An 18483-nucleotide genomic window follows, 5' to 3' on the forward strand; every position below is an offset into this window, starting at 1 on the left:
GCTGGAGAGGCGCTCATCTCGGGGCTGAAGAGGGGGCGTGGCTGTCCGTCCGCCGCCGGCCCCACGTTGTCACCGCTGGCCTGTAGAGGGAGCCCTCCGCTCTGCAGTGAGGCCCCAGCTCACCCGGGAACGGGAGGCGGGCGAGTCTGCGCTCCGTTCTGACCAATCACCACGGCCCCCAGCCCACATTGGTCCTAGCCCGCCGGGGGCGCGGCCTGCGGGGGCCGCCTACTCGCCTGAACTGGCTGGGGGTCCCGGGCCCCGGCGAGTTTGCGGCCCCGGTTTTCCAAGAGGCTGTCGTGCCCCAGCGGGTTCCTCCCGCCAGGGGAGGGGCGCAGTCCCGCAGGGCCCGAGGGACGGCGGGGTCCCAGCACCCGCCAGCCCCTTCCCGCGGCTCTGGCCACGGCACAGCCTGGAGCCCCTTGGAAGTCCCGTCACGTCGCCTCCAGATTATGCATTAACCCGATTGCAGCCGCATTTCCTGGGCGGGGGGGCGGGGTGGGGAGCGACGTCCGCGCGGGAGGGGGAGGGGAGTCAGTGGGGGCGCGCCGCAGAAGAGAGCACCCGCCGCCCCCCGGGTCCGCCCACCCGCCCGCTCGGTCCGCCCTCCGCCCTGCGAGTCCCACCACCCACCTTGGCCAGACCCAGTCCGGCCCCCTCCCTCCCACCCGCCGGGCCTCCGCCCGGCGCCGCCGTCCCGGCGCTTTGTTCGCGGCCGGCGCGGGTCGCAGGGCGCCGGGCGGGCCGGGGACCGGCGCGGGCTGGGTAGCTGGATTGGGGGGAGGTGGGGAGGCGGGGAGGGGGCGGGGCTGCCCCGGGTCCCGCCCCCGCGCCGCCCGCGCTCCCACCGCCTCCCGGGAGCTGCGTCCCGTCCTGTCTAGTCCCGTTCCCGGCGCGGCCAGGCCCGCGCGCTTGCTCTGGCCGCCTTCCGCCGTCCTCGGCCCGCGCCATGGCCAGCCTGCGGCGGTCCGGCCCGGCCCCGCTGCAGCTGCTCCTGCTGCTCCTGGTGGTGGCTGCGCGCGCTCTGCCCAGCGCCGACGGGACGTGCCCGGAACGCGCGCTGGAGCGGCGGGAGGAGGAGGCGAACGTGGTGCTCACCGGCACTGTGGAGGAGATTCTCAACGTGGACCCGGTGCAGCACACGTACTCGTGCAAGGTGGGCCCCCGCCGGGACCCTGAGCCCCCCACCCCAACCCTCCTGGAAGCCTGGGTGGGGGTCTCTTACCCCTCCATCCCGGACCCCTTGCCCGAAGCTCCCCCCCTTGGAGATGCTGGCCGCCCCACTGAGACCCCCGCCCCAGGCCGTGGGAACGGGCACCAGGCGCTCCGCAGCACCCGCTCCCGCTCCCTTGGCGACCGCAGAGCCCCCGGGTGGGGCGCCGGGTCCCGGAAAACTCGCGAGTGCCAGAGGGAAAGTTCTTGCGGTACTGCTGCAGTCCCACCTCGCGGAGCCCAGGCCCTGGAGACCCGGTGATGTCGGACCCCACCCCCACCCCAGGCCCACTACCTTATTGGAAACAAGTGCGCCGCCCCCCAGGGAAACTGTATGGCTACCGCACCTCTCCCCATCAGTTAAAGAAAAGGAATGGGGACGAGGGGCGGTGACGCCTTCTGCTTGGGTTGAAAGTGGGGATTCGGCCTTTGATTAGTGCTGTCACCCCTTCCCAGAGGCCTTTACCAGGGCTAGAGGGGGTTATTAGGAGAGATTGGGATGCACATCTAGTCTCCCAACCCCAGGGACCCTGGGGGAGTTGCAGTGACTAGGTGTGGGGGACAGGGGCAGAAAAGTGGGCAGGGACTGTTCTGAGCCTCAAATGTGGAGGGGTGCAGGGACAGGTGCCCCATCCTGCTCCTATGAGAACTGATCCTTCTAGTCACAGGAGAGGGGGCTTGCCCAGCCCCTCCCTCAGTTGGATTTTGGAGCTCCCTGGGATAGGTATGTTGGTTTTTTTTTTCTTTTTTCCCACAGTATGTTCCTGGGGAGGGCTCAGGGAACTCAGGGCCCATCCCCACTCTGGCCCCTAAAACCACCTCCCTGACCAGAAATCGGATCATTCCTTCTCCATGGAGATGGAGAGGGGTGGCAGCTTCTTTCAGATTGGCCTGTGCAGGCTACAGCTGGGATCCCCCGCCCAGCCCCCTCCCCTCCACCACACCAGGGCACTTTGCCAAGTCCCTGCAGGATTTTCCCGACTTCCTCCCCGCTGCTCCTGGGTGTGGCTGGGGTGGGGGGAGGCGATGAAATGGCCCAGCCCTCTCCCCGCTGGTTATCATCCTTCTAGAGCCTACTATGTGTCTGGGGTTGGGAGGGATAAGGTTGGACAAGGCCCCCAACTGGGCCACTGGACGGTGGAGGGGGACCTTACAGGAGCTGCAGTCCTGAGGCCTCCAGCAGGGACCTGGCAGGTGGGCAGGCCACCATTGTCTTTGATCACCCATTCCAGAAGTCTCAGCTCCCCAGAGCTCCTGAAGAAAGGGGCTTCTTCTCAGAGAGTGTGTGGGCTCATGTCCCCTGGGCATATCCCCATGGACATCCTAGTATAGTCTGCAGCTCCCATGACCCTCCTGCACCACCCCCGCCACCCCAGGCTGTGGGTGTCTCAGGATTTGGTTTGTTAGATCAGGTACCCTCAGGGCCCCAGGAGTGAGAGTGTGTGGGGTGGGGCTGCCCTGTGCTGCCCAAACTTGATTTTGTGGTTCAAAGGCTGCCTTGACTGCATTCACTGTAGGAGCCTGGCAGGAGGAGGGGTCTTTCACCTCCTGTGTGTGTGTGGGGGGGAGGGTGTCTTAGCCCACCCACAGGGCTGCAAGCAGCCAAGCTGGCCCAGAGCCCTAAGCTCAGAGCCCATTGCCCTGAAAGTCCATTGTCCATGTTAGATTCCTCTGGCTCTTAGAGGGTAAGTAGATGGGGAAAGTAGGGACATGCACCCAGGCCAGGTGGATATCCTTCCCATATCCAGCCTGAGCTGAGATAGACATTATTGGAGGTGGCTGGGGTCAGTTAGACCTAGGGGGTGGTAGGGCTGCTTCCTAGGTGAGGTTGTGTGTTCACAGGCTGCATGTCCTTTGGTGTGATGTGCACTGGCAGGGGCATCCATCATGTGTGTGTGCCCCCAAGATCTCTGTACATCTCTGCCCAGGCTTTGGGTCTACTCTGGACATCTGGCCTGAGTAACAGAGGTGGGAAGAGAAGCAGCAGCCCAGGTGCCCACATGGACTCTGTGGCTTCATCTCTCATGGCAAGAGGGCCACTGATACCTGTCCCCTCCCATGTCCACCCCAGGTTCGAGTCTGGCGGTACTTGAAGGGCAAAGACATGGTGACCCAAGAGAGTCTGCTTGATGGTGGCAACAAGGTGGTGATTGGTGGCTTTGGAGATCCCCTCATCTGTGACAACCAGGTGTCCACTGGGGATACCAGAATTTTCTTTGTGAACCCTGCACCGCCATACCTGTGGCCAGCCCATAAGAATGAGCTGATGCTCAATTCCAGCCTCATGCGCATCACCCTGCGGAATCTGGAGGAAGTAGAGCACTGTGTAGAAGGTATTTGGGGACCTGACCAGGGGAAGAGGTGACGGGGGCGGGTGGGGCTGCCCTAGGGGGTAGAGGAGAGTTTGCTTTAGTCTAGAGCATGGGTATCTTGTGGCTGAAGGCTGATCTCCTTCCTGTCTCCCTGATCTCCCAGCCGAGTCTGGCCATCTCAAGGTCAGCTCCAGTCTCTGACGTCAGTAGAGTCCCCCACTAACCACCCCCTGTCCCACAATGCCACCATCTGTTGTCTTGGAGCCACATAAGTCCCAGTCCTGCAAAGGGACAGGCTTCCTCCTCTTCTGCTTGCCATTCCCCCCACCCCACCGGCTCCACACCCCCTCTTGGTGGGTCTTTTCTGAGTGAGAGGCAGGGACCAGGTGAATGAACACCAGCTGTTTATGTTCCTGCAGAAGCCCAAACATCTGTCTGGATGGGTCCCAGATGTTGAGCAAACTCCTTAGAGTGGGGCGTAGGGATTGGAGGAGGGGCTGCACCCTTCTGTGTTCCAAGAGTCCTGTCATTTCTGGAAAGGGGGAATTATGTGGGGTGGGTACTCGTAGGGGTTTGGTGGGTATGGAATTTCCTAATTGACTGTCGTCCACACAGCACGTGTCTATTCTGAATGGCCCAAGAGCACCCCTCCCCCAGCCCAGTCTCTGGGAGGTGAGCTGGAATCACATGACCATGGCTTCCCTGCCCCCCTGCCCCAGGAGAGTCCCAGTTGGGGGCTGAGATCCTTTGCTGGGGAATGTGGCAGGGAGAATGTAGGAGCTGCCCCTCGCCCCCACATCCTGTCTGTCCCCTCATGGCTGCCTCCGAAGGGATGCATTGAAGGGGGCTGGGCTGGGCGGTGCGGGGGGGGGGGGGGGGGGGGGGTAGGTGGGTAGGTGGGTGGGTGGTGGTGGTGGTGGTGGTGGTGGTGGAAAGAACATTTCCTCCTCAGGGCAGTGGGAAGGGTCTGTGGCTTCCTTTCTCTGGAAGACAACTCTGTCTCTCAGATTTGTTCTTTTGGCCAGCAGGGAAGTCCCACCTTGTATCTAACCTACTGCTGTGATGCTGGCTTGGTTTTTATGGGATCCTGGATGGTGGTCATGTACCCTGTGCATGGGTAGGGGCATGGCCTGGAATGGGGAGCCCTGTGCATTCTGCCCAGCCTGTGGTCACCTGTCCCCGGGGCTGTCCCAGGGTCCTAGGCCATAGCATCACACAGGGAAGCCAGCAGGGCTGTGTGTCCCTGATCTCTTCCTGGCAGTGACTCAGATGAGGGGTCCCAGCCTAGCCCTCACACCAACCACAGACTTGAGACCCTGGCCCTGCTCTGGACACAAAGACGGGAGGGCGGCCTGGAGATGGGGCAGGCTGTGGGCTGGTGATGACCAGTTTGGGGGATGTGTTGTGAGGGGGGGAGGTCTAAGGAGAAGCTGTGTAGAAGGGGCAGGGTACAGAAAGTCCCCTGTCCCTATGAGATAGAGTGAATTATCAACTCTGCAGCTGGGCGGGTCCAGTCTGAGGGTCTGTGACTCAGTAACTGTGGCCTTCTGTGGGGTCAGAGGGCATGTGGCGGGAGGGCCACCCTGGGCAGAACAGGTTTGGCATCTTGCCAGCACTGGTTATGCCAGGCTGAGTACTGGGAATAGCTGGAAAAGAGGGTACTGGGGGAGAGCCCCCCGCCCCCACCCCAGCCAGGACCAGGTGAGACCTGACTTGCTATGTGCCCTGGGCAGCCAGCACTCAGGTGCTGGGCTCTAGCTGGAGGTGGAGTGGTGCTGGACAGTGTGCAGCAATGGTGTGAACTCCCAGGAGGGGCTGAGCCATTGGACGCTCTTGACTCTTGGGGTGGGCCTGCTGGGGAGGATGGTCTTGGGGAGAGGGGATGCAGAGAGAGGCATGAGCTGTGACTGCAGCTGGGGCCTGGCAGCTGGAGGGGGTGGAAGGGAGCAGGTTTGGGGACGGTGGAACTGCAGACTGAGGCGCCTGGGATCCACTGTGAGGTGCCTGGAAGTTTTGAGTTGGGTGACATACATTTCTGCTTTGGTGCTAGGACAGGGTTGATACACCCCAAAGGCCCAGGGTGAGATCAGTGCTTCCCCCTTGAGGCTCCCTGAGGCCTGAGGCCCAAAATCCCCTGGAGCTGGGGCCAGGCTGCGGAAAGAATAACCCTGTGCCCACCTTCCCAAGTTGGGTGAGGGTGAGATGATGGCCCTCCTCCTTTTCTGCAGGAGATACGGACCTCAAACCCCCCCCCTCAGGACTGCACTCTAGGCTCTCTGGGAGCCAAGGCCTCACCCGAATGAGGAGGACAGACAGACAAACAGGGCTTGAGCTAAGCTGACTCTGACCCCATTCTGTTTCCAGGGGCTTCATAGTTGTCTCAGCCCCACAGGGTCCAGAGGAAGCCTGGGCAGCCCCTAATATATACAGGTCCCCTGAGACCACCAGGTCCCACCTCGTGTAGGAAATCCCTGTCCCTAGCACACTCCTCTCCCTAGCCCTGCCCCCCCCCCCCCCCCCCATTGCCAAAGGCCCAGAGCAGCCAAGGTCGGGGGCACTCTCGGGTGCACCCTTGGTCTGCTCCCTGTGCCAGGGCCTACAGGGTAGGGTCTTCCTGGCTCTGTGGGGTCAGGTCCTTGCCCCAGCCTCCAGCCCCCAGGAAGGCTCCTCCTCCTCCTCCTCTGCCTGGGGAACCACATTCCTAGCATAACTGAGACAGGTATGTGTCCCTCCCTCTGCGCCACCTTTGGGTGAGGGAGGCCTGCTGCTCTGGGGCGGCCTCTGCCAGGAGACCCCCACCCCTGCTTTGTCAGGGAAGTAGCCTGGCCTCTTCTAGTGCCAGCTGCCCACGCACCAAGAGCCTGCCCAGGCTGGCAGTTGACCAGGTATTTCCTCTAGGCCTCGGCCACCTTGCCCTGGTCTGGACATTGTCCACACACTCCTACTACCCTCCCCACCCTCACTCATGAAGGCTGGTCCTAGGGCTTCTCCTGTAGCCCCCAGAAGGGACATGGGCCTGGCGGAAGGCCTGAGGCCCTTCCCTCCCTGCTAGGAGCCAGAAACAGAGAAAGGAAGTGTTGTCTGCCCTCAACTGGGGCCTGGCACAGGGACGGGGTCCTGGCACAGGGACAGGGTCAGAGTGGGTCTGGCCCTGGCCCAGCCCAGCCCTGCCCAACCCTGGAGGGGGTCCTGGCAGCAGCAACCCAAGGCCAAGCCTGGCAGGCCTGATCCTTTATAAGTACCCCCTCCCTTCCTCCCTGCCAGGCCAGCTGTCTAGGACCTTCAGGAGGGCAGTGCTCCAGGTCAGTGCTCCAGGAGAGGTCCTGGGCCCCTGACTTCCTTCAGGCCTTACAGGCCTTGGAGCTGGGTGTGGGTGGCAGACCCTCAGACAGGGACTGGCTCTCCACAGTGTGGGGGCAGGAGGATGCCCAGGGCATGTTTCTGGGCTCTTCCTTCTGTTGTCTGGCACATAGCTTCTCCTCCCCCCATTCCTGCCCTACTGCCCTACTCCCCCCACATTCCTCCCTGCTGAAGTGGGAGGTAGTTTCTCCCTGTTCCGTTTTCTGCCCTCTCCCAGACTATAGGTTCTCACCCCACCCCCTTGTAGACCCCACCCAGTGTCCTCCTGGGCCATTCCCCCAGGCGGGTCAGCCAGGAGGGCTGAGAGGAGGCAGGCCCAGACTCGAGGTTGCCTGGCCCCACCTTCTCTCCTTCCCTGGCAGCTGGGGGAAGGAGTTTGCCCAGGTGGGGCTCCCACCTAAGGAGTCCTTGCTTGGGAGTCAGGTGCTCCCAGGGCACCTGCTGGCTTTGGCTGTGATTTTGGTGTGCATTTGCTGGGACAACCCCAGGGGTGGGCTTTGCCAGTGAAAACCAAAGGGCTTGCTCTCATGTCACTTCCCTGGGGATGTCTTCCCTTTGGGCAGGACTAAGCTAGTAGAAACAGCTCTGGCTCTTTCCAGACACCACCCATCCCCTCCCTCCCCAGCCCCTGCAGATTGGAAATGGAAAAAGGGTTGTTTTGGAACAACCTCCCTCGGCCTGTGTCTTCACCAGTACCCCCACCCCCACCCCCGCCCGGAGCTGTGCTGGGCAGAATACATTCCCGAGGGGCCAGCTCTGCCCTTGTGGCATCTCTACGGGTGCTGGCACCCCTGCACAGTTGAGGAAATGGGAGATGACCCGCTCTGCACTAGCTGCCGCCACCCTGCCAACCCTCACAGGCTGCCCTAGGGAAGCCAGTGGACGGGGGCATAGCCGCCTCCAGTGTGGCTGTGTTGCTTCCTTCCTGAAGGGTTAACCCGCCTCAACCCCATGAGAATCAAAGCCTACACCCGTCACCACAGGAGGGTGGGAAACAGCTGCAGAAACAGGCCTCCTTCCCACCCCACACCCCTTGCCTCTGTCTGTGGGATGCAGACCAGTTGTACCCTGTCCCTGCCCCCACCCCCAACAAGTTCTACCCTTGCCCAGAGACTTGGGGGTTGGGGGGAGAGAATAGACTCCCTTTTCTGCTCTGCCCCTGACCCCCTCCTCCCCTCCTGGCCCTCAAACTCCCCCTGCCACTGGGATAGGGGAATCAAGGCTCCCCACTCAAGCTACTGAGGCCTGGCTGGGGCTGGGCTGGGGGCTATAGGTGCAATCAGCACAGTAGCCCACCCAGGACTGCACACCCCAGAGTCCCAGGAAGTGCCCACTGATCAGATAAAGGGGGCTGAGAAATGAGACAGCACCCCACTGACAGTTGGTAAGATTACTGACATGGTTCAGGGAAGGAGGGTAATGTGCCCCCCATGGTTCTATGTGGGGCTTAGGAGGGGGTCATGTTCAAGCCTGAGGCTGTAGTCAGGATCTGGAGAGGGGTGACCCAGGCCTCTGGCAGAGTGTCCAGTGGGGAGAGATCTCCCCTTAAAGGGGCCTCTCTCCCCCTAGAGCGGATCCTGAGAACTTCCTCTGAGGAAGACCCCCTGCCAGGGGCTGCTTACAGCTGGACCTCCTAGTCACCCCTCCCCCTGCCTGAATTGGAGGCTCAGGGGAGGGGGGGCTTTCTGTCCTCACGGGCAGCCAGCTGTTTCCAGCTGTGTGGCCAACACATGTGTGTGTGTGCACGTGTGCACGTGTGCCCATAACCTCCGATGAATTGATCTTGCACATGAGAATTCTGGTCAGAGCTTCCACTGGTGGCCTGTAGTTCCTGCCACCCTTGCTTCCCTGGGCTTGGGCTGGGGCAGGTGCCCTGCAGTTGCTCTGCCAACAGGCTGCTTGCAGGCAACTTGTGCTTGTGTCTCTGGCCTCGAAATGGGGTCAGTTGTCCACATCCTTCCTGCTGCCCACCCTGGACCTGGCAGAGGGCTGGGCACCTCCTCCTGTAGGCTCTGCCTCTGGGAGTAACCACGGTGGGCTCTCCACACTGAGATGAAGGGGCTGTGGGGACAGGACAGGGTCCCTGTCCTGGCAGGTACCTGTAGGAGCCTGAGTCTGACACAGGCTGGGCAAATCTGGAGAGGTGGGTCTGTGCTGGCCTGTGCCTCCCCTTGATAGCATCTTCTTAGTCGCCCCACTCCTGCCTTGGGAGACGCAGGCAGCCTACTGTGGCTGCTGGAGGCACCTGGCCCTCTGTCCATAGATAGGAGGCTCCAGTGCACATCGAGAGAAATAAACATCTGGATCAGACTGTGGCCTGCTCCAACCTGCCGGAGAAGAGGGAATGTGTGCTCGGAGGCTCCTTCCTCATCCACACATCCTTCACAGCCCAGTACCAGATCCTCACTGGAAATGGGGTCACTGGCAAGACCGGCTGCCCCCTGCATGGAGCCCTGCTGGGGTTCTGGATGGGCTTCTCAGGGTGTGTGCTCTGTGTTGAGGGCTAAAGGCAAAGGAGGAAGGGTGTTTTGGGCAGAAAAGACAGCACAAGGTTCCGTGGGCGCAAGGACAGCAGGTGTCCCTGTAGCTGGGGGGGGGGGGGGGGAGAATGTGCTGGAAAACCAGAATCCATTGCTATAACCTGCTGGCTGAGAGAGCAAGCTGCTCCTCACCCACTGAGCCTCCATCTTGCCCCTGGGGACAGTTCTCCCTACAGACCCCATTGCTGCGTCTGTCCTTCTGTCCTCCTTGCTTCCCAGCGACTGTGTGTCTGCTACTCCTCTTCATCCTGACACCCACCTGGTCATCTCCTCCATCAAGCACCTCCATTCAGGCCTGGGTGCCAGGCTGTGCATCCCCCGTTGCCTCTGCAGGATGCCCAGCTTGACACAGCCAGGCCCTCAGCAGGAACACAGGGTGTCCTGATCCACCGGATGCTGCCCACACCTGTGTGCCTCTCTGGCTCTCTCTTCCTCCTGGACAGGGGCAAGGCCTGATGGAGGATGAGGTGGATTTGGGGCTGTCCTGGAGAAGAGGGAGGGAGGGTATGGGTCAGCCCTACTCCACCCCTGCTTTTTCTCTAGGCACCTACTCTCCAGCTTCTCTGTTCACATGGCGCCCCCTGGTGGCTCCAGCCCCGTGTCCTGGCAGGTGTCCAGGCCCCAAACTGAGCTCCCTCCCCCAGTCCCCCCAGGCTTGAGGATCTGCTCCCACCTCCTTATCTCCTACTCCTAATCTCTGTCACCTTCAGGCTTCACCACACTGGCATTGCCTGGTCCCCTGCAGGCCCCGGGGACTTTGTAGTTGTGTCTGGAAGTTCTTCCTACTGATCTGTGTCAACTCCTTCTCCATCCTCCAGGTCTCTGTGTAGAGAACTCAATGTAATCCCCCTGAGGGCAGAGACTTTATCTGACTGCCTGCTCTGTGGAGAAGCTCAGACAGGCTAGTGAGACAGGGTTGGAGGGGCCCCAGGCTCCCATGAGCCAGCCATGTGTAAGGAAGGGGGACAGGTGTGGAGGCTAGTGGTCAGGCAGCTGGCACCCAAGCATCCAGCCTTGCTGAGCCCCTCCTCAAAACTGTCATTTCATCCCACCACCCTGCAGTGGGGACAAACAGGCAGAAGTATGGGCCTTGCCAGGTAGCAGGTGGGTGAGCACACAGCCTGCAGAGTCAAACATGGGTACCTTCTGGCCTCACCTGGGGTGGGAACTGGAGACTGGGGCCTGACATGGCCTCCTTCCCAGTGGCTGGCCCCAGGCCAGCAGCGACATCCCACTGTGAAATGCCCATTGTCTGCGGAGGCCCAGAAGGAGGGATTGACTGCCACTTGAGAGCGGACACCAGGAGACTGGGGACTGGGGGTGGGGGCGGCTCTGTCTGGTCCTCTTCCCCTCCCCCACCAGGGCAGCCAGGACCTGTGACTCTGGCCAGCAAGGTAGCCCATGCCTGACTGCTCCCTCCATGGCAGCTGCATTTTCTGACCTCAGAAAATGTGCGCAACTCAGGATCCCCAGGGAAGGGGGTGGACAGATAGGCTGGAGGTGGCTCTGGCCAGGGGAGGCCGCAGCGTTAGAAGTGTGTGTGGGCACGTGTGCTGTGACCACTCCAAGCAGAAGCTGATGCTACCCCACCTCCACCCCTATCCTTTCTTGAGAAGCTGGGCCCAGGTCCCTCAGGAGTGAGGAAGGGGTCATCTGCATAAGAAAGGGGCCAGCAGGTTGCCAGTGGGCTGGACATCCCATCTTCTCTAGATCCCATCCCTCACCTTCCTTCTCAGTTTCAAAGAAGTACCTGGAGGTACCCAACCAGAGCCTTCATGTGTGCACATGCGTGTATGTGGGAGCAAACACAATGTGTGTTGTGTGGGTGAGGGACAAGGTTTGTGCTGCCTGAAGCTGAGAGTGTGTGTGAGATACCCCATGTATATTCATGCCAACGAGTGAGGAAGGAGTGTGTAACACCCAGTACCCCGTCAAGTGCGGACTTGGGTGTCTGCCTGCATGACACCTGGAACCCTGGATGTGCATGTGTACATCTGTGCAGTCACATGTTGCTGTGTGTGAGCCTGGAGACCAGAGGGGCTAATTTCTGGCTCAGAATATCCTCTCTTCCTTCCTAGGGCATGCGCCTGCGTGGGCTGGTCAGGGCTGAATGATTTTGAGTCTGAAGATCCCAAAATAGCTCTGGTAGCCTGTGTTCCCCTCCCCCTGCTGGGTCTGGGGCCTCAATGGCCCTTTGTCTCTCTAAAGGCGTGGAGTGGAGCCCCTGTCAGGGGCTTAGACTCTGACTGGGGCCAGGAAGGACAGGCTGCCCAGTGGCTCCCCTTCCCCCAAGCCAGGCCCTAAGCCCCACCTCCATGTTGACCGGGTGGGCCAGTCTTTCCCCTCCAAGTGAGCATCTGAAGGTGAGCACATCTGCTCCCCCACCCCTACCCTAGACTCACACTGATCCCTGCCATACCCTGGTTCCTATATCTCCCTCCTGCAGAGCCTACCCGTGATGCTGTGGTGAGAGCAGACGGTCCATCTGTGCAGGCATGTGAGCATTGCCTGGGATTTGACCCTTGGCACTGTCCATGGGGCCCTCTCTCAGCCAAGGGATGAGGACCCTGGGGGACTGCAGGGACAAGTAAACGGGGAAAATGTGTGAACTGCTGGGACTCACCACACTAAGCCTCTGGGCTCTGAGCCAAGCCCTGCCCTGAGAAGATAAAAAGTCAGACCCTGCCCTGGGTGCTCCCAGTCCAGGGTGGCACCCTGGGGAGCTGTTGGCACTATCAGTATGGTGTGGGCAGTGCCAAGGTCCAGTGAGGTGAGGATGGGAGGCACCTCTGAGGAGGTAAGGACGACCAGGGGCCAGGGTCTCCAGGTGGTTTGGTGGCCTGCTGCTCTGGCTCCGTTGCGGTATGAGGTGAGGGAACCACTTTGTTTATTGGCTTTTCCTGCAAAGTTTCATTAGGGATCATTAGAACCCCAGGTTCCAGGCTCTGAGAAGTTTGAAGACCTCTGCTGTGGGTGATGGGGGACCCCGACAAGATGGGCTAATCCTGTGTGGGATGTGGCACTGTGTCAAAGGAGATGGACCTCATGGGACTGGGCACTGGCTGGCTGAGAGGTGGCTGCTCTGGCTGAGAAAGTGGGGGTGGGGGGGAGAGGGCTGGGGAGGACTATAGACAAACCTACCTGATCAGGAGGGAGGGGGCTCTAGGGACATGTTTATGACATCGCTGAATATAGCATAGGGTGGAGGGACCTTAGGGAGTGTCCAGGTGGAGGTGTGGTAGGAGTTGAGGCACTAAAATGTCTGTTGGTGCCCTGGGGTGGTGTCAGTGGAGAACTGGCACCGGGAAGGGCCTGTTCCAGGGCAGAGGAGCCCCACGGATCTGAGGGAGCACCTGTAGGAAGGGGGTGTGTTCAATCTTCTTTCCCAGGGTGGACTGAGATGAGACCTAAAGTGACCAGGGGTGGCACTGGTGGCTGTGGCAATAGCCATTTGGCTGAAAGGGAAACCTGCAGACCACACATGCAGATACTCCTCTGGAGGACTGAGTGCGGTGTGTGTAACTCTGAGTGAGTGGACAGGTATTTGTAGAGTGTGGGACTCTCTGTAGATGGGTATGACTGGGCATGTATGGGGGGGCCGTGGTGCAATTCACTCTTTTCAGCTGGAGCGGGGAGTTGGTCAGCAGCTGTTGGAAAGAACTGACCAGAAGGGATTCTGGGATGGGGCTGGGTGGGCCCTGATCCCAAGAAGCGGGACGCTCTGTTTTGGAGGCCAGGCTTCCTCTTCCTCTCTCCCCAGAAAGGGCTGGCGGACTCTAAGAGGGACAGGCAGAGGTCACTGCAGGTCCTCAAAGGCCTGTGACCAGGTCCAGGCTGGAAGCGGCCAGCCGCGGTGGGTGTGGTGCTGGGGGCGCTCAGGGATCCCTCGCAAAGGCCGGTGGCGGGATGGGGGTGCAGGGGGGCGGAGGGTGAGTCATAGAGATGGCCGCCTACGGGACTCTGGCTGCGGAGGGTGGGACGTGACTGGTGCGGATTATGGGGCCGGTGCTGGACTCCTGCGCTGACCCCCCCCCCCCCCCCCCCGCGCCTTCCCCCTCCAACCCCCGCCTCTCCCCCTCCCAGGGCAGGGGCTTGGAGGGCGGATGTGGAGAGGCCTGGCTCCGGTACTGCCCCGCGCCCCGTCCGGCGGTGACGTCACGCCCCGATGCTCCCTGTGGCCTCTGGGGGGCGCTCCAGGCCCGCGGGACGGTGCCGGGAGGACCGCGACTATTTACATAATGCTCCTCTCCAAGGAACTCATTTGCATGTTCCTCTGTCCGAAGGGAGGTGGGGAGTACACGGGTGGTTTGAGGTGTGGCCATCACTCCGGCGGTGGGGGTGGGCCTGTCCTTCCACCTCCGCCCTCGGGTCGGACCCCTCCGGCCCTCCACCTGCGCGTGCACCTGGGACCCTTACCCCTTGCACACTGCCAGGGCGGGGCCGCAGAAGCACAGACGGTGACACGCGCGCACGGGCACCCCCGCACACTGCAGCCCCGAACGGAGTCCTGCGTGCAGGGCCGAGCCCCCCGCCCGCCGCGAGGAGTCGGAGTCGGAGTCGGAGTCGGAGTGACCCCGCGGACCTCCGCCGGGTGGGCGCGGTAGGGGAGCCGCCCAGCCCCCGACCCCGCCCCGCACCTTCTCCCCGCCCCCACCCCGCCCCAGCACCTGCCTCCCAGCCCCGCGCCCACCTCGCCCCCACCCTCACTCCCATCCCCCTGCCCCTCCGGTGCCTTTTGTGCGGCTGCCCTCCCGGCCTCTTCCGCCCGGTCCTGGCTTGGCGACGGAGCCCGGCTCCCCGCGGACACCAGGGTCCCCGGAGGCGTCTTCCTTTGTCTCCGCTCCCCGCCCTCCTTCGCGGCGCCCCTCGCCCCTCACTCACCGCCTCAGCCCGGGCGAGGCCGACGCGAGCGGGCGCTGCTCCCGCTCGCCCAGAGGCGGGACCGAGGCGCGGCCCTTTATTCTCCGTCGGACGCGCGCTCCTCCCGCCTCCGCCGGGACCGGGGCCGGGACCGGGACCGGACCGGACCGAGACCCTGCGCGCCCGCGCGGCGCCCGCCGCGCCTGCCCTCGCCGCCCGCGCTCCTCGGCCTGGCCCTCGCCAGGGCGGCTCCGGGGCTCCCGCGGGCTGGGGAAGACCGGGCGCGGCCGGAGCCCTGCGGAGAGCTACCGGCGCCGACGCTACCGCTACCGGGTGGCGGACACCAGGGGTGGCCGCGGGCTGGCCCTCAGCGTCTCCTCCTCTTCCTTCTGAGAATTCTGCACACCTCCCGTTATGAGCCTCAAGGGCGCTGGCGGGGTCCTGCTGCTCCCCGGGCGGTGACTGGCACCGAACTTTGAGGACATAGCTGCTGTCAGCTGTCCCAGGGGTCCCAGGATGGGGGGAGTTGCCCCGAGGAGGCCCAAGGGCACCCCTTGAGGAGCCCCCATCCCCTGAGAGTGGGGCTGAGGAACCCAGGGCCATGCCTCCGCCACCTCTGGAGCGGGACCCCCGGCAGCAGCGTGGGGTCTCCCTGCTGGTGCGGTATTTTATGATTCCCTGCAACGTCTGCCTGATTCTGCTGGCCACGTCCACGCTGGGCTTCGCGGTGCTGCTTTTCCTCAACAACTGTACGTGGTTGTGGGCCAGGCCCGTGTGACCCTCCTTCTGCTGGCTGAGCTCCCCTACCTCAGCCACCATGGACTAGGGGACAGGCAGGTCCCCCAGAGGCTACCAACTGAGATGCTGCTCAGATGGGCCACCTGCATCCTCCAGGGACAGGATGGGCTGCTCTCTGGATCCCTGGGCCCCTCGGAGCTTGTCCTTGGTCCCATGGAGGGCCTGATCTTCATCCTGAGCTGCAGAGACAATGTGTTCTGGGAGCTGGGGAGGAAGGGGGCAGCTGACCACACTGGAAGGGGGAGCTTCGGCAGGGCCTGGGGCTGGGCTCATCTCGGGAATAGGTGGCTGCCTACACCCCGGCTGTTAGGGCCCTGCCCGACAGGTGTCAGGCCATGACCACACAGCTGGAGGGGCAGAGAAGAGGAAGGGCCTGTCCTCTGGCTACTCACAGGCTTTGGCCGGTCCTTGGGGCTCAGCATGGGGCCAGGGAAGGGTTGGGGATGGGCAACTGGTATAGAGGGCAAGGGCAGGAGGGCAGGGGTGGCCCCTCCAGACTGGGCAAAGGGATAGGCTATGGAAAGGCCTGCTCAGAGAGGCCTAACTCAGATATTTGGGTTTTCTTCTAGACAAACCTGGGACCCACTTCACACCAGCGCCCCCAACGCCTCCAGATGGTAAGTGGAGTGGGGGGCCTCAGTTGGTGACAGGCTGTACTTGGGAGACTGTGCTCGGAGGGGCAGTGGCACTCTTAGGGATCAGGAGCCATTCTTGGGGTGTGCACACCAGACATATTAGGTGTATCTGGAGCAGAGAGGATGCTGGATGTGGGAGCCTGGGTCCTTCCTGGGATGTCTACATCGGGAGACAAGCAGAGCACAGGTGGGGTCCTTGGGCCTGTGTTGGCCATGAGCCATTGCACACAAGCTCCAACTTCTCTGGGCCTTGCCCTTCTTGGCCCAAAAATTGGGAATAAGTCCTGGGGCCTACAAGTTGTAAGATGGGTCAGACAATATGTGTGGGGGGCGGGGAGTCGTGAAGGACCATTGATTGGGGACAGATTGCAGAGCCTGTCCCTGGTACTGAACAGCTTAGGGTTGGCCTTCTGACCCGCTCTGTGGGCTGGGACCTGGCCTCCCTGAGAGGCCTGCTGGTCTGTGAGCCGCTGTAATTCAGCTAATGTGAGAGGGGGAGGGGATGAAGCAGTTAGTGTCACAGGAAAAGGTGGCTTGGGGCTCTGTCCTTAGGTGGGGACACTGAAAGTTTCCAAGTTTGTGCTCAGCACCTAAGCTCCCTGCTGGGCAGGTACCTGCCGGAGTTCAGAACCCCACATAGAAAGCTATCCATATATGGGATAAAAGGATACTCCGTTGTAGTGGGCTGGGGGCTGGAGACCCGACTGAGTCTCCCACAGGCTGTGGGCAAGAGGCCTGGGGCTCTGTCTGGATTTAAAGACTGGGCTTGGGTGGGAGGCACCTGTCCCTTACCTAGTGTACTTAGCCTCCTCTCCTGAACCCTAAGAGCCTGGTGCATCTCCTTTGCTTTATGTGTGTCTTGACCTTCCCTGCTGCTGCCCATGTGGGCCCTCGCACCCACATCCTGACCCTACTGCACACTTGGGGACAGCTCCATGCCATGGCCGTTGTCATCCCTCTTAGGCACACACACTGTGTATTTGTGGCCATGGGCAGGCCATTCCATCCCCTAACTCACCCGAGACCAGGAGGGGAGTTTAAATATACCCACTTCAACCAGTGGCTATAAAAAACCACTGCCGCCTCCGGCATGGCACATTGTGAGGGGGCCCTTGGGCATGCAGAGAGCAAGCCTGCACTGGGGAGTTGAGTGGTCAGGGAAAGCCTCCTGTAGTAGTCATTGCTGGGCAAGTGTGGCTCATGGCCATAGGGGTGCTCTACATACATTTATGAGGGGCAGCTTACGTAATGATTAAGGGCTAATAGAGGTGTGGTATGAGTGGTGTCTCACACATGAAGGGCATGGCTCTTATGTGCTTGCTTGCATGTGTGTGCATGTATGTGTACTTGTGCATGTTTTATGTCCAGTCAAGAGACTCACCTTGAGCCTCTATGACTCCCTAGTTCTGGAGGGAGCGGAGAACAGACATGTAGACAGGCAGCTGTGAAGTGGGCATCAAAACTATGCATGGGAGCAGCCCTCCCCGGACCTAACAGCCTGAGCATGGGTCTGGGGAAGGAACCCATTTCACCCTGGACAGGGGATGAGTGCCACGAATTCCAAGCTTCTGCTTTGCCCACATCACATCACCAAATGCTGCAGCTGCCCTGGGAGCCATGAGACCTACCCCTGCTCTACAGCCCAGACCCTGCTCCTTGGGAACTGCCACTCTGAGAGGGCTGCAGGCTCCACAAAGTGGTGGGAGGTGGAAGGGCTGGGACCTAGACCCACCTGTCTGACTTGGGAGTCAGTGTGGGGGCCTCAGCTTGATGGCCCCAGAGGCACCCTGGCCTCTCCTCTGCCCTCAGCCACCTTCAGGCCAACAGCTAGTCCCAAAGAACCTGTCCTCAAGATGTCTCTCTGATCTCCTGCCCCTAGCCCCTCCCCTTCCAGTCCACCTTCTACATACCTGACCCAGTGCTCCAGGCTTGCTTATCACAGGTTAGCTGTCATTGTCATCACCATCCTCCCCTAGTTACTGTCTTGGGTTGTGGAGGAAGGGTGCAGGTCTTGGTGGGCAAGGAACATGGTAGTCATCCAAGAGTAGATGTCTTTGTCTGAGGGGTTGGGGCTTTGGGAGGGTCTGGCTCGACCAAGATGAGCAGAGGGAGAAAGGCCTGACTCCAGGGCACAGACACTCCACAGCCAGGCCGGGAGCCTGGAGTGTCCTGACAGGAGGACCAAGTCTTTGGCCATGGGTCAGGACTCTGGGAGAGACCTTGCTTAGGAGGTCTGGTGGACGCCAAACAGTAGTCAGCTGGATTTCGGCAAGTGCCTATGGATTTGGTCTGGGGGGTCCCAGGAGCCTTGAGCAAAAAAGGTGAGAAAAAAGTGCTAAGGGAAGAGTAGAGGGAGACAGGGTGTGAAGAGGTCTCATGGGGGGACAGGCTTTGAGTTTGGTTTGAGTCAGGACAGAGGGGAAGCCAATGTAATGACAGTAACAACAATTGTCATTACCATGGCAGCTGACCCTCCACTAGAGCTGCGTACAGAGCACCCTCCAAGCCTCTGCAGATATCAGCCCCTTTAGCCCCACAGTAACCTTGGGAAGTAGGCCCCACTGTGCCCACTCACATAAGGAGGTCCTGAAGCATGGCAGGGTGATAACTTGCCCACAGTCACCAGGCAGATGAATGCAGAGTTGGCAGTAGCCTGGCTTGGATCTCCAGGTGAAGTGGGAGGAGGAAGACAGGAGTATCGGTGGGAGGGGAGCACAGGTGGTCACAGGGACTTCAGGCTGGGGTGTGCACATGGGCCCCACCCTG

At 61.4% G+C, this 18483-nt stretch overlaps 1 protein-coding gene across 15 annotated transcripts in view; it reads left to right on the plus strand.

The window, feature by feature from the left end:
- The first annotated feature begins 821 nt into the window (after positions 1–821).
- AGRN (agrin) overlaps positions 822–18483 on the plus strand; it is a 34038-nt gene continuing 16376 nt past the window's right edge. For 5 of the 15 annotated variants that reach the window (XM_026007077.2, XM_026007078.2, XM_026007076.2 and 2 more), the window contains exons 1-3: positions 846–1156; positions 3284–3545; positions 15652–15699. In XM_026007077.2, coding sequence (XP_025862862.2) covers positions 950–1156; positions 3284–3545; positions 15652–15699 — 517 coding nt within the window. In that variant the 5' untranslated portion in view covers positions 846–949. Of the gene's footprint in view, positions 1157–3283; positions 3546–13857; positions 14025–14323; positions 15034–15651; positions 15700–18483 lie in introns of those variants that run through there. The other 10 variants (XM_026007081.2, XM_026007083.2, XM_026007084.2 and 7 more) reach the window with 7 other exon arrangements.

The sequence above is a fragment of the Vulpes vulpes genome, chromosome 12 (assembly GCF_048418805.1).
Source record: "Vulpes vulpes isolate BD-2025 chromosome 12, VulVul3, whole genome shotgun sequence".
NCBI lineage: Eukaryota > Metazoa > Chordata > Mammalia > Carnivora > Canidae > Vulpes > Vulpes vulpes.